The following is a 16,163-nucleotide window of genomic DNA, read 5'->3' as shown; positions in this document are numbered from 1 at the left end:
GATGCTCAAACAGTGTATGACTGAAATTTAATCATGAACAACTTTGGAACAAATTATCATATGGTGATTCAATCAATTTTTTTAAATTGAGTCACCGTGAGATGCAGTTACAAAGCTGTTCCTGACCAGGTTTCAGTCATACAATGATCCAACACCCATCTTCCCTCCACCAGTGCTCATTTCCCAACACCAATGATTGCAGTTTTCCTTCTTCCTCCTCCACTCCCCCAGTCTGCCTCTTTGGCTCTAGAGCAGGCACTTTTCTTCTCTCTCTCTCTCTCTCTCTCTCTCTCTTTCTGTCTCACTCTCTCCCCTCTCTCTCTGTCACTCTGTCTCTGTGTCTCTGTCTCTCCCTCCTCGCCTCCATGTCTCCCCTCTCTCTCCCTTTCTTTTCAACCCCCTCCCCCCTTCTGGGCACTATAATCTGCAACACAGATACTGAGATGTTACCATGTTTGTTCCTTCACCTACTTTCAGCACACAGTTCCTATCCAGAGTGATTGTTTCCAACTGTCTTGGTCATAATGGCCCCTTCTCTATCTCAATTGCCTTCTGCAGTATTTGAGGCAGGCGTCGGCTTTGTAACAATCCAACTAATTTTTGAGATCTTTTTTTAAAAAAAGCATGTGTAATACAAAAAATAGAAACAATATGAGACTAATACCCAAGGACAACCAATTAATTTTAAAATCAATCATTTTTTTAATGGGGAAAAAAAGAGGAAAAAAAAAGAAATGGCAAGTGGCGAACTTACAGGAACGTGGCGCCTCATGTTTGTGGGCGTGCTGGACGTTGAGGAGCTGGTGCTGAGAGCGTTCTCAATGTCCTGGTCAAGTTGGTCCAGTTTCATAATTAGCAACACCATGGAGTCTAGCCGCACCCGATCTCGATCTTCTTTTATTTCCTGAGGAACAGAACATGTTGTTACTTAATCTGAAAGGCTATTTCTTGGAAAGAATAAAAAGTTCACTGTTCTTCAATGTGACAAAAAGGACACAGAATAAATTGGCAGTCTTTTACTTCATGTGGTTCAAAAGAAGTTCTATTTTGTATCATCAATGGACTCTTCACTGGAAATATTACTGACCTGCTGCCAAAAAATTATTTTACATGAGTATTATATATATATGGGCTGGAGCGATAGCACAGCGGTAGGGTGTTTGCCTTGGTGCAGTCAGCCCGGCCAAGCCGGGTTCGATTCCTCCGCCTCTCTCGGAGAGCCCGTCAGGCTGCCAAGAGTATCTTGCCCCCACAGTAAAACCTGGCAAGCTACCCGTGACGTATTCGATATGCCAAACACAGTAACAGCAAGTCTCAAAATGGAGACGTTACTGGGCCCGCATGAGCAAAATTGATGAACAATGGGAGGACAGTGTTTGTTTTGTTTTATATATATGTATATATATGTATGTGTATATATGTATATATATATATATATCTTCAGGAACAGTACTTTGTTCCTGAAGATTGTAAACATCAGTAAGGACTGATATTACTATTTTCCATTGAATTATTCTTGGTGAAAATTATCACTCTTTTTTTACAGTATAAAGCAATTATAAAATAAGCAATAAAGCAAATATAAAATATAAAAGGTCATCAGACATTTATTTATTTATTTATTATTTTTTATTAATTAATTAATTATTTTTAATAGTGAGACATCATGAGGTACAGTTGCAGACTTACACATTTTTGTGCTTGGGTTTCAATTATACAATGATCAAACACCCATTCCTCCACCAGTGCGCATTTCCCACCACCATGGATCCCAGTATCCCTCCCACCCCCCAGCCCCCATCCCACCCTGCCTCTGTGGCGGGGCATTTCCCTCTCTCTCCTTTTGAGTGCTGTGGTTTGCAAAAGAGGCATTGAGTGGCAATCATGTTTGGTCGATAGTCTACTTTCAGCATGCTTCTCCCATCCTGGGAGGATCCTCCCAACACCTTTATTTGGTGTTCTCCTCTTTATCTAAGCTCCCTTTTCCCCTAGTATGTGTGGTTGGCCTCCAGCTCATGGAGTAAAATTCCTGGTACTAATCTCAGCCATTCTTGGGTGTTAGTTTCCTATTTTGTTACTTTATGTTCCCCAGATGAATGCAATCTTTCTATGTCTATCCCTTTTTTTCTGAGTCATTTCGCTTAACATGATACATTCCATGTAGTACCACTTGTATGTAAATTTCATGACTTCGTCTTTTCTAACAGCTACATAGTACTCCATTGTGTAAATGTATCAAAGTTTCTTTAACCAGTCATCTGTTCTTGGGCACTCAGGTTTTTTCCAGATACTGGCTATTGTAAAGAGTGCTGCAATAAACAGACAATTGCAGATGTCACTTCAGCTATACATTTTTGCCTCTCTGGGATATATTCCCAGGAGTGGTATTGCTGGGTCAAATGGGAGCTCAATTTCTAATTTTTTGAGTATCAACCATACTGTTTTCCAAAAGGGCTGAACCAGTCGGCATTCCCACCAACAGTGAAGGCGTGTCCCTTTCTCACCACATCCGCGCCAGCACCGGGTGCTTTTGTTCTTGTGGATATGGGCCAGTCTCTGTGGTGTGAGGTGATATCTCATTGTGGTTTTGATCTGCATCTCTCTGATGATTAATGATGTGGAACATTTTCTCATGTGTCATTAAGCCATTCGGATTTCTTCTTTGTCAAAGTTTCTATTCATTTCATCTCCCCATTTTTTGATGGGGTTGAATGTTTTCTTTTTGTGGAGTTGAACCAGTATTTTGTATATCCTTGAAATTAACCCCTTATCAGATGTGTAGTTGGCAAATATCCTTTCCCATTCTGTAGACTGTCTTTGTATTTTGGTCACTGTTTCTTTTGAGGTGCAGAAGCTTCTTAGTTTAAGATAGTCCCATTTGTCTATCTCTGTTTTCACTTTCTTGGCCAGCGGTGTGACATCTTTGAAGACACTATTAGCTTCTATGTCATGAAGTGTTTTGTCAACATTTTCCTCAATGTATCTTATAGATTCCGGTCTGATGTTGAGGTCTTTAATACACTTGAATCTTACTTTTGTACATGGAGTTAGGCAGAGATCTGAGCCCATTTTTTTGCATGTAGCCATCCAGTTTTGCCAGCATAATTTGTTAAAGAGGCTTTCCCTGCTCCACTTCACTTTTCTTGCCCCCTTATTGAAGATTATATGTTCGTATTCTGGGGGGGGGACGTCAGTATATTCAACCCTGTTCCATTGGTCTACAGCTCTGCCTTTGTTCCAGTACCATGCTGTTTTAGTTATTACTGCCTTGTAGTAGAGTTTGAAGTTAGGGAGGTTGATTCCTCCCATTTTCTTTTTCCCAAGAATTGTTTTAGCTATTCGTGGGGGCTTATTGTTCCATATAAATTTCAGGAGTGTTTGCTTCAATTCTTTGAAGAATGTCATGGGTATCCTAATAGGAATTGCATTGAATTTATACAGTGCTTTGGGAAGTATTGCCATTTTGACAATGTTAATTCTCACGATCCATGAACAGGGGATATTTTTCCATTTCCTCGTATCGTCTTTTATTTCCTGAAGTAGAGTTTTGTAGTTTTCTTTGTACAGGTCCTTTACTTCCTTAGTTAAGGTGATTCCTAGGTACTTGATTTTCTGGGTCACAATTGTGAATGGGATTGTTTTCTTCATGTCTTTTTCTTTTCTTTCACTATTTGCATATAGGAAAGCCATGGACTTTTGGGTATTGATTTTATAGCCTGCCACTTTACTATACAAGCCTATTGTTTCTAGAAGTTTCTTGATAGAGGTTTTAGGGTTTTTTAAGTATAGTATCATATCGTCTGCGAATAGTGAGAGCTTGATTTCTTCCTTTCCTACCTGGATGCGCCTAATATCTTTTTCTTGCCTAATCGCTATTGCAAGTACTTCCAGTACTATATTGAACAGCAGTGTAGAGAGTGGGCATCCTTGTCTCGTCCCTGATCTTAGAGGGAAGGCTCTCAGTTTTTCGCCATTGAGGACGATGCTTGCTGTAGGCTTGTGGTAGATGACTTTAACTATATTGAGAAAAGTCCCCCCATCCCCATTTTGGCTAGGGTTTTCATCATAAATGGGTGCTGGATCTTGTCAAGTGCTTTCTCTGCATCTATTGATATGATCATATGACTTTTATCTTTTCTTTTGTTGATATGGTGGATTATGTTGATTGATTTCCAAGTGTTAAACCAGCCTTGCATCCCTGGGATGAATCCTACTTGATCGTGGTGTATGATCTTTTTGATGAGTAGTTGAATTCTATTTGCTAGTATTTTGTTGAGAATCTTTGCATCTGTGTTCATCAGGGATATCGGCCTGTAGTTTTCTTTTCTCGTGGTATCTTTGTTTCCTTTTGGTATTAGAGAGATATGGGCTTCATAGAAACTGTTTGGGAGAGTTTCCGTTTTTTCAATTTCCTGAAAGAGCTTGAGAAGGACTGGCAGCAGGTCGTCTTTAAATGTTTGGAAAAATTCGCTAGTGAATCCATCTGGGCCCGGGCTTTTGTTTTTGGGAAGACTTTTGATTGCAGTTTCTATTTTGTTGATGTTAATAGGTCTATTCAGATACTCCAGGTCTTCTTGATTCAGCTTTGGGAGATTATAGGAGTCCAGGAATTTGTCCATTTCTTCTAGGATCTCTTGTTTCGTGGCATAGAGACTTTCAAAGTAGTCTCTGATGATCCTTTGGATTTCTTTGGTTTCTGCTGTGATATCCCCCTTCTTATTCCTGATTCGGTTTATTAGGGTTCTCTCTCTGTTTCTTTGTGAGTGTTGTGAGTGGTTTATCTTTCTTGTTTATTCTCTCGAAGAACCAGCTCTTGGTTTCATTGATCTTTCGGATTGTTTCTTTGGTTTCCATGTCATTGATTTCTGCTCTAAGTTTTATGATCTCTTTCCTTCTGCCTGATTTAGGCTCTTTCTGTTGATCCTTTTCTAAGGACTTGAGCTGTGAGGTCAAGTTGTTTATCTGCACCAGTTCTACAGACCTAAGATATGCTTGCAGAGCTATAAAATTTTCCCCTTAATACAGCTTTTGCTGCATCCCATAGGTTCTGGTAGCTCGTGTCTTCATTCTCATTTGTTTCCAAGAGATCATAAATCTTTTGATTTCGTCCTTGACTTCGTTCCTGACCCACTCATTGCTCAGCATCGAGTTGTTTAATTTCCAGGTGTTTGATTTGGTTCTCCATGTCTGTGTGTGATTCACTTCTATCCTCAGTGCATCATGGTCTGAAAAGATGGCTGATACTATTTCTATCCTCCTTATTTTGTTGAGGTATGTTTTGTGTCCTAGCACATGGTCTATTTTGGAAAATGTTCCATGTGCACTGGAGAAGAATGTGTATTCTTTCTTTTTGGTGTGTAAAGCCCTGTATAGGTCTATAAGCCCTCTCTCTTCTATTTCTTCTTTCAAAGCCAATGATTCCTTGATGGGTTTTGTTCTTGTTGATCTGTCCAGAGGTGATAGGGCAATGTTGAAGTCTCCAAGTACTATTGTGTTGCTTGCAATGTCCTCCTTAAAATCTGTTAGCAGTTGTTTTAAATATTTAGCTGTTCCCTCATTAGGTGCGTATACATTTAAGAGTGTGATTTCTTCCTGTTGTACGTATCCCTTGATGAATAGAAAATGGCCTTCACTGTCCCTTCTAGTCTTTTTCAAGGTGAAATTAATATTGTCGGATACGAGTATGGCCACCCCAGCTTTTTTACAGGAGCTGTTTGCTTGCAGGATTGTTTTCCATCCTTTGACTTTGAGTCTGTGTTTGCTCTGAGTGTTGAGATGAGTTTCTTGTAGGCAGCAGAATGTTGGGTTCTGTCTCTGTATCCATTTTGCCACTCTGTGTCTCTTCAATGGTGAATTGAGACCTTTGACATTGAGAGAGAGTATGGTTATGGGGTTTTGTGTCATGTTTCTGTGCGGGTGTGTTGTGGTTGTAGGGTTTGTCTTGTCTTATAATAGCCCCTTTAGTCTTTGTTTTAGGTTTGGTTTTGAGTCTATGAAGTTCCTGAGCTGCTGTTTATCTAGAAAATAGTGTAGCATTCCATCTATTTTGAGTGAGAGCTTAGCCGGATAGAGTATTCTTGGTGAAGCATTCATTTCAGTGAGTTTTTTGGCTATATCTCACCACTGTCTTCTGGCTTGTAGGGTTTCCTCTGATAGGTCTGCTGTGAATCTAAGGGGTGCTCCTTTGTATGTGATTTCCTTCTTTGCCCTTGCTGCTTGCAGTATTGTGTCTCTATCGGCAGTGTCGATCATTCTAACTATAATATGTCTTGGGGTGTTTCTGTTGGGGTCTCTTTTAGCTGGCACCCTTCGGGCTTCTTGAATCTGAATGGCTGTATTATGGAGCTCTGGGAATTTTTCGGAGATAATTTGTTTAAGCATGGTTTTTTCATTGGGATTGTTTCCCTGAGCTTCTGGTAGTACAATGATTCTAATGTTGTTTCTTCTGGAATCGTCTCGTAGGACTCTGATTCGCTCTTGAGCTATTTTGAGGTCTCTTGCCATTGTTTGTTGTTGTCTGTTGGCTTGGTGCAGCTGATCTTCCAAGTCACTGATTCTTTCCTCAGCTGTGGTCATTCTATTTTTGAGGGCAGTGAGTGAGGATTTGACTTCATCTATGGAATCTGTGATGCGTGCCATTTCTGTGCGAAGCTTTCCAATTTCAACTCTCATTTCTTGCTGTATTTTGTCAATTGTGTGATCGATAGTTTCTTTCATGTCCTCTTTCAGTTTAGCGGATATCTGTTTGACTGTTTCATCGAGTTGATTGAAAATCTTGATGACTTCATATCTGAATTCCTTGTCAGAGAGGTCCCTAAGGTGGCTAGCACCTACTGAGGCTTCTAGACTTATTTCCTCATGGTCTCCCTGTGGTGGGGATTTGCATCGTTTCTTCATGTTGTTGTGTACGTGAAGGGGTAATATTTCTTGATTTGAGTGAACTACCCGCCGAAATTTAGGCCACGCCCACTTTTAAAGCCAAGCCCACCTCGGAAGTGGCCACGCCCCCACGGATACCTGGTTTCTGTCCAGGAAGTAAAGACTGGGTGGGGGACAAGGGAGCGGCTCAGCTTGGGCGGCCGGCCTAAAGGGACAGGCACACAGGTGCAGATCCCCTTTTCCTCCCAGCGTTGGGGGAGGGGACGTCTGCAGACACTTGCGCGGTGGAGTCCCAGCCCCGGGTCCGAGGGGCGGCGCGAAAACTAACCTGGGGGGTGGGGGACAAGGGAGCAGCTCAGCTTGGGCGGCCGGCCGAAAGGGACAGGCAGACAGGCACAGATCCCCTTTTCCTCCCCTCATTAGACATTTAAAGATGCATAGCAGAAAATGTTTTTGTAAGAATATGAGCTTATATAAATATATATAATTATATGTAAATATATAAAAATTCTCAGTGTTATGCAAAGTACCTGAGTTGGGTAGAGTTTTACAAGAGGAAAAAAATCACCATATAAAGCACATTAAGATTTTTTTGGAAGCAATGTCTATTGAGTGATATAATGGACCTAAGATAGAGGTTTTTATCAAGGGCATACAACTAAGAGAAAGGAAGAGGCCAAAGTATCACTATTTGAGGACGATATGATACTATACTTAGAAAATCCTAAGACCCTGCAAAAAAAGCTCTTAGAAACAATAGGTTTGTATAGTAAAGTGGAAGTCTTACTAAATCAACACCCAAAAGTCCATGGCTTTCTTATATACAAATAATGAAAGAGAATAAAGTGATTTTTTAAAAAAGTCTCATTCACAATAGTGCTCAGAAAATTAAGTAACTCAAAATCAGCTTAACTGGAGAGGTGAACTTCCTATACAAAGAAACGTACAAAACACTGTTGCACTGTAGCACTGTCCTCCCGTTGTTCACCGATTTGCTCAAGTGGGCACCAGTAATGTCTCCATTGTGAGACCTGTTATTACTGTTTTTGGCATATTGAATGCGCCATGGGGAGCTTGCCAGGCTCTGCCATGCAGGCGGGATACTCTCGGTAGCTTGCCGAGCTCTCTGAGAGGGACGGAGGAATCAAACCTGGGTCAGCTGTGTGCAAGGCAAATGCCCTACCCGCTGCACTATCACTTCACAAGAAATCAGAAAGGACACGAGGAAATGGAGATGCATCCCTTGCTCATAGATAAGGAGTATTAACATTATCAAAATGGCAATACTCCCAAAAGCACTATACAGATTTAATGCAGTCACTGTCAGGATACCCATAACATTCTTCAAAGAAATAGACAAAACACTCCTGAAATTTATATGGAACAATAAACCCCCACAATCTTTGGATAAAAGAAGATGGGTGACATCACCTTCCCCAACTTCAAACCATACTACAAAGCAGTAGTAATTAAAAATTAAAACAGCATTGTATTGGACTAGAAACAGACCTGCAGACCAATGGAACAGAGTTGAATATTCTGTCACAGTCTCTCAAATATGCAATCACTTAATCTTTGATAAAGGAGCAAGAAATGTGAAGTGAAACAAGGAAAGCCTCTTCAACAAGTGGTGCTGGGAAAACTGGAAAGCTACCTGCAAAAAAATGAACACTGACCTCTGTCTAATGTCAGGCACAAAAGTCAGATCAAAGTGGATTAAAGACCTAAATATCAGACCAGAAACCATAAGGTACATGGAGGAAAATGTAGGAAGACCCCTCCATGACATTAAAGCTGAAAGCATCTTTAAGGATGAAACACCACTGACCAAGTAAGTGGAAACAAACATAAACTAATAGGACTACATTAAACTAAGAAGCTTCTGCACCTCAAAAGAAACAGTGACCAAATACAGATACAGCTCACAATATGGAAAAGAATATTTACCCAATACCCACCTGATGGGCTGGAGCAATAGCCCAGTGAGTAGGGCATTTGCCTTGCCAACCTGGGTTCAATTCCTCCATTCCTCTCGGAGAGCTCGGCAAGCTATCGAGAATATCCCACCCACACGGCAGAGCCTGGCAAACTCCCGTGGCATATTTGATATGCCAAAAACAGCAACAAGTCTCACAATGTTACTAGTGCCCGCTCGAGCAAATGGATGAACAACGGGAGGACAGTGCTACCCATCTGATAAGGGGTTAATACCCAGGATATAAGACACCAGTAGAATTGTACAAGCAAAAAAACCCCATCAAAAAATGGAAAGAAGAAATGAACAGAAGCTTCTTCAGAAAAGAAATACAAGTACCAAAAGGCACATGAAAAAATGCTCTACATTGTTAATCATTAGGGAGATGCAAATCAAAACAACAATGAGATATCATCTCACACCACAGAGACTGGCACAGATCCAAAAGAAGAAGAACAACCAGTACTGGCATGGATGTGGGGAGAAAGGGACTCTCTTTCATTGTTGGTGGGAATGCCGACTGGTCCAGTCTTTTTGGAAAAGAGTAGGTGGACGTTCCTCAAAAAACTAGAAATTGAGCTCCCATTTGACCCAGCAATACAACTTTTGGGAATATATCGTAAGAGTGCAAAGAAGTACAGTAGAAATGACATCTGCACCTGTATGTTCATTGCAGCACTGTTCATAATAGCCAGAATCTGGAAACAACCCAAGTGGCTTAGAACAGACAACTGGTTAAAGAAACTTTGATGTATCTACACAATAGAATACTATGCAGCTGTTAGGAAAGATGGAGTCATGAAATTTGCTTATAAATGGGTGGTCATGGAGAGTATCATGAAATGAGTCAAAGAGAGAGAAAGCAACAGACATAGAAGGACTGCACTCTTTTGTGGAATATAAAATAACATAATGTGAGTCTGACATCCAAGGACAGTAGCGACAAGGGCCAGGAATATTGTTCCATGTTTGGTAGCCTGCCTCATGAGCTGGGGGAGAAGGGAGCTGGAATGAAGAAGGCATCACTAAGTCATTGATGGTTGGAAGGATCTTTCAGGATGGGAGATGTGTGCTGGAGTTAGATAAAGGACCAAACATGATAGCCTCTCAGTATCTGTATTCCAGAACATCATGTTCAAAAGTAGAGAAAGAGTATGGGGGAAATTGTCTGCCACAGAGACAGGGGGAGGGGGGGATGGGGGTTGCTGGGGACATTGATGGTGGAAATGTGCACTGGTGGAGGAATGGGTGTTTGATCATTGTATGACAGAAACTCAAAGATGAAAGCTTTGTAACTGTATCTCACAGTGATTCAATTAAAAAAATAGATCTTTTAGGCAAATTATTACTGTGACTCATGTTGCCATCTTCTCCTCTCTGAGATATTTATTTACCTGTGTCAAATTAGCTCTGAAAGGACCACTAGTGGTGACTTCAAAGATAAAATATGTCACGATAGAACACATGACAGTTTGGGTGATGATTTTAGTTTGATGGGATAAATAAAATGAATCAGAACTTTTCTTTGCCCTTTAATCCTGATTTCATAGTTATCATCAAAATGGATGCCAAAAATACACAGACCAGGGTAATTTGGATTCATCAATTTCTAGAGGAAACCCAAAGCCTCAAAGAACTAGAGAAAATTTCTCTTATAGGGCATTTTGTCTTGTAGTAGAGAGCCTATTATTGAAGTAATTGGTTTGTTAGATTAAGTCATTGAAGAAACATTAAGCTCTTAAATTATTTGGGTAAACTGAACTTGAATTTGATTTAACAGATTAACTTCAGTTCAAATGAGCAGGTCTAGTTTATACAAAGAAATTAGTTTTGAGAATATATTAAATTTTTAACAAGTGTTAATTTCTCCAAAATACTACAGTAAAGTAAAAATACTATACGGTATTATTCAATTTTCTCCTGTGGTCTCTGTTGTCTAAAACATTTAAGAAAGTTTTGACAGAGAATTATAGAACTTTTACTATTATAAAGTTTTACTGTGCTCAAGTGGATCCAGGATATTTCGCCACGGTGGGAGGGAGGAAGAACCGAGTATTACTATGCTACAAATTCTGTAATGATGCAGAAATTTATTACTAAATTCTAAAAGAGCATTATTTATAGGAAAATTTTGATTAGAAATTATTGTCTCTGAAATCCTGGAAATTATTCAGTTTCTCTCTTAAATAACCCAGATGAAAAATATAATGTTAATTATATTTTAAATATAATTTATTATTTCTTAATTACTTCCTACTTTCTCAATGTATCTGCTTATCAACTTTCTCAAACAAATTCTGTGTTTACCAAGAGACTATTTGCATGTACATATCCACATATGTTTTCGTATGATTATCTTTCATTATCTAATTATAACACCCCAAGCAGAAAGAATACATTTTTCTACCTGGCACACACAGAGTAAAGTTATACACTGTACACACAATATGTTTGCAGGTATAATATAACAAATTCAATATAAATCCGTAAAATTACAACCTCCTGAGTCCTTAGAAAGTTTATCTTGATATTTTCCCAGCTACTAAGTTAATGTTAGACAAAACAGTATATCCCATGTGTTAGAAACAAATCGTCTTTGAGTTATACAGGTCCTGAGATTTATCTTTGAATTAAACAAATCTGAAGATTGTGATTCAAAAATATTTTAAAATCCCTGGGTTGAGCACCAGATTATTTTACATGATCTGCCAAAAAGAATAAAACCAAACATCCTTGGACTCTGATATTATTCTAGAGAAACAAGCCCTTTCCTTTTCCTTCATGGACTCTTTATATCACATTCAGTCTGCAGTGTTAAATACACAAACCAACATTACATATTATACACTCATAACATTTCACAAAATAGAGCTAAATAAAAATCAAGAGCTTTTGGAAAATATTATTGTTCCTGTTTTTAGGATCAATCTATTAATATTTAAGAAAGTTCTAAACTTTTATATATCCATGGTGAAACTCCAAAAAACAATTCTTGTCTGAAAACACAGCTGTTTATCTACAGATTTTGGTGAGGTTGACATCTACAGTAGGGTTTCAATTTCATGCCACTATAGTCCATGAAGAGAAAATTCTTAGTACGTAAAGTTGCCTATTAATAAAGTCCTTGATATTCCAGGAACTTAGCCTTTTTAAATAAAGTCCAAATACTAGTTTATTGCCCCTCCCATCTTTACTTCCTTTTCCTTCGAAGAGTCACAGCTATTCTGGATCAAGCACCACTGACGAGGCAAAATACTCATCAGTGAATAGAAAATAAAAAATGCCAGTTTTCTTGAAAATGATTTTTGTTAGTAATTTTTGTTAGTAAGAATCAAACCATAATGGGGGAAAGAGAGAGAATCAAGGGAGAGGAATTTGGAGAAGGGTGGGAGAAAGAGAGAGAGAGAGAGAGAGAGAGAGAGAGAGAGAGAGAGAGAGAGAGAGAGAGAGAGAAGGAAAAAGAGAGAAAATCTACTTCATAGTCTTTTTTATGCTGAGGTTGTTGAACCAGCTTTCCAGTAAACAAGACCCTACACATTTTTAAATCAAAGTGGAAAAGAAGCCATTGTTTTGGGAACATATTCTTAGAAGTTGAGTGTGGGTAAGCAGTGGTATGTTGGGAAAAGTTTAGCAATTGGACCACCCACCAAAAGAAACCCCTGGTTTAAGGCTTGTGCTATTTTGGTGGTATAAATGCTAATAATGCCAATTTCAAGGTACGTTAGTAGGTATCAATGAATCTAAGTTAGAAGATATGCTCATAATTGGCTCTTGTTTGCTGATGTGAGCTGGTGCATGACACATAGTAGGAAAGATGTGAGGAAGGAAAACCATTTTTAGAATTTTATTCAAGTAGAGACACTGATAGCAAGCTCAATATTTCTATATTGAATTAACTCAACGATTTATGGTTTAGTTAATAATTATCAGAATAACACATTTTATTTATTTAATACATTTACTTAAGTTTTGTTCTTATTCCCGAGGTTAAGTTCAATAAATTGTTGATTTAAATTTAGTGTTTTTCTGAAGAATTCTTTTTTTGCTGAATAGTGGTTCTTATTACAGTCTTCCTTGCGCTAACCATTATTTATGTTTATCAACGTCTTTACAAATATAATTATATTTGTAGTTTTACATACGTTGAGTTACTTTTTCTTAAACTTCTCATTGTGTTACTTGAATACTTCACCCTACAAAGAATTCCAAGATCAGAAGTTTATGACAGTGGCTATTGGATCCAGTGTCCTGACTATCGAAGTAACAGAGTGAATTTCAGGAAGTTTAGATTAGTTTCAGATTGACTGTCTGCCTGTAAATTGAGTAGCCTACAACTCCACAACCCCTACTCTCTCTCAGCTTCTTTTAATTTCTCCATTTTTCTTTCTTTTCATAAATATACTTTCTAATTTAATACTTATGTAGGTATCATATATTACCTTTTATTCTATTTCTATTGTTTAGGCTTCAATTCTTCCAAAGTACAAGAAAATAAAGTTTTGTAAGAAACCAGTGATCACATTTAATTTTATCTTTGAGGCATCTAGTCATTTTTGCTTAAATTTAAAACTTATTCAAAATGTTTATTGACCATTAGTTATGTGCTACACATAATTTCCTAGGGAGAAGCTTATTTTATTTATTTTGGTGTTTGGGCCACCTACAGATGCTCAGGGCCTGCTCCTGACTCTTTGTTCAGGGATCACTTTTGGAAAGACCATATCCAGTGCCTGGGATTGAATCAGAGTTAGCCAAGTACAAGGCAAATTTCTTTTTTTTTTTTTAATTTTTATTAGTAAGACACCATGAGGTACAGTTGTAGACTTACAGATTTTGTGCTTGGGTTTCAATTATACAATGATCAAATACCCATCCCTCCACCAGTGCTCATTTCCCACCACCACGGATCCCAGTATCCCTCCCACCCTCCCAAATTTCTTTAGCCCTGTACTATCAATTTCACCTGGAGGCAACCTATTTAACATTTGTACGGTTGTAATTTTCAGAAATTCTACCAGGTTAAATTCTGCTTTTCTCTTATTTTTCAGTCTCTCCTTTGAAAATTAGACAGTAAAAATTATTTGTGTCCTGTGAAACAGCATTTGAACCTATTGTTTCACTGGTAGCACTGCACTATCCTACCATTGTTCATTGATTTGCTTGGGTAGGCACCAGCAACGTCTCACAACAAATTGTGAGACTTGATACTGTTTTTGGTATATCAGATACGTCACGGGTAGCTTGCCAGGCTTTGCCATGTGGGCGAGATACTCTTGGTAACTTGCCTGGCTCTCTGAGAGGGGGGAGGAATCAAACCAGGGTCGGCCTTGTAAGGCAAATACCTTACCTGCTGTGCTATCCCTCCAGCCCATTGTTTTACTAATCTTGGTGAATTATCTCATTTATTTAAATTCTTTGTCATGTGAGTAGTTTCTAAGCTCTAGTTAGTTCTGTTTACTCTTTTTTATATATGACATAATTCTGTGAATGACCCAATTACTAATAGTTAGGGCGCAGAATGTTCTCTGATTAAGGCAAGTACTTACACACAATCTATATATCTTCTTGAATGGAGAAAGAGTTAAATACGTATTTAAAACACAAGCCAGCTACTTGTAATGGGATAGATGGCAGATAGTCATAAATATGCATATTTTTAAATAAGACAAGATAATCAAATTGGTTGTGAACTGGCCTCGAATAACAGCATGATATATAATTTCTTTTCTCAGTATGTTCCTATAACGGCAAAGAACCGAAATATCCTGTTGTCTTGAGATTGTGACTGATGTTAAGGTAATATAAAACATGTAGTTGCTTTGAAGTAAATTTTCATTTGTATCTCTTTCAGACGTAGATTAATGCTTACAAAGGTTAAATAGGAGAGAAACATCTATATATTTTATTTGTAGTCAAGAACCTAATAGCTCATGCAGCTGACTTCAGTTTGATCCCCAGCAGGCATATGGTCCCCTGAGCATCACCAAGTTACTCCTGAGCACAAAGTCAGGAATATTTCCTGAGCATTGCTAAGTGTGGCCCATACACACCCTGATAAAATAAATAAAAATAATAAAATTAAAAATAAAAATCAGGGGCTGGAGGGATAGCACAGCAGGTAGGGCATTTACCTTGCACGCAACTGACCCAGATTTGATTCCCAGCATTCCATATGGTCCCCTGAGCACCACCAGGAGTAATTCCTGAGTGCATGAACCAGGAGTAACCCCTGAGCATTGCTGGGTGTGACCCAAAAAGCGAAATACAAAAAGAAAAAGAAAAAGAAATTAAAAAAAAATCAGGGGCTGGAGTGATAGCACAGTGGGTAGGGTGTTTGCCTTGCACGTAGGCGACCCGGGTTCGATTCCCAGCACTCCATATGGTCCCCCAGCACTTCCAGGAGTAATTCCTGAGTGCAGAGCCAGGAGTAACCCTTGTGCATTGCTGAGTATGAACCAAAAAGCAAAAATAACTAAGTAAATAAATAAAAATTGCTTTAAAAATAAAAAAATCAAAACCAAGAACAACAGGGAAAGAATTGCTTGGACTACTGTGAGCTGGAGGAACACGAGGATCAAGATGCATAAATTTCATGAACAATGAATATATAATGAAATATAAATGAAAGTCATTCATCTAACTTGGCACATTCTCAAGAAGTTAAAAGGAACTTCAATTGAAGGAAAGTGGCACTTCACCTTTGTAATAATTATTGTGTCCCATTTCTTCTTTCTGCTTTGGGTTTACACTCATCAGTGCTCAGGGTGTGCTCATGGCTCTGTGCTCAGGGATCACTCCTTACAGTGCTCGGGGAACTATCATGCAGTACTGAAATTGAACCAAGTTTGGCACATGCAAGATAGGCACTCTAACCACTGTGCTATCTCTCCAGCCCTCCCCACCATGCACCAAATAGAACCTAGTAGCTCCTGAAAGAAATGCTAATACTGCAGGGTGTAGTCCTGGTGACCCACAGCACCCCTTGGCCCCCATCACTGGGTTAGCATGGCAGTGAGTTGTCACATGACTTGGGTTTCTTAAACACTGTTGGATGTGGCCTCTTAATTAAACAACAACAGCAACAACAACAACAAATCAACAACAACTTCAGTTCTGAGTCACACAATCTGAAAGGTGCTCCTTATTCATTCCTAAGACCGTTTTGGGCCCTGGGCAGTGAAGTCTATCTGGCAGCAAGAGAGCTGAAGGAGATAAACAGGGTGTGTAAGGGTCATTCTCTCCAGAAGCCTCTGAATTTGAGTCCTTTGAATGGAACGCTGCCTTCCTTCCTTGTATCTGGGGAAGAGAA

The 16,163-nt window shown here is 39.0% G+C and overlaps 1 protein-coding gene across 2 annotated transcripts in view; it reads right to left on the bottom strand.

The window, feature by feature from the left end:
• The window catches only part of DLC1 (DLC1 Rho GTPase activating protein), a 461,166-nt gene that overhangs the window by 350,236 nt on the left and 94,767 nt on the right, over nt 1–16,163 (bottom strand). For both annotated transcript variants that reach the window (XM_056113856.1, XM_056113860.1), the window contains exon 2: nt 755–904. In XM_056113856.1, coding sequence (XP_055969831.1) covers nt 755–904 — 150 coding nt within the window. The remainder of the gene's footprint in view (nt 1–754; nt 905–16,163) is intronic.

This window comes from Sorex fumeus, unplaced genomic scaffold, assembly GCF_029834395.1.
Source record: "Sorex fumeus unplaced genomic scaffold, SorFum_2.1 ptg000024l, whole genome shotgun sequence".
Classification (NCBI taxonomy): Eukaryota; Metazoa; Chordata; class Mammalia; order Eulipotyphla; family Soricidae; genus Sorex; species Sorex fumeus.
The sequence above is the reverse complement of the archived record's forward strand: the minus strand, read 5'-3'. Positions and strand labels throughout refer to the sequence as shown.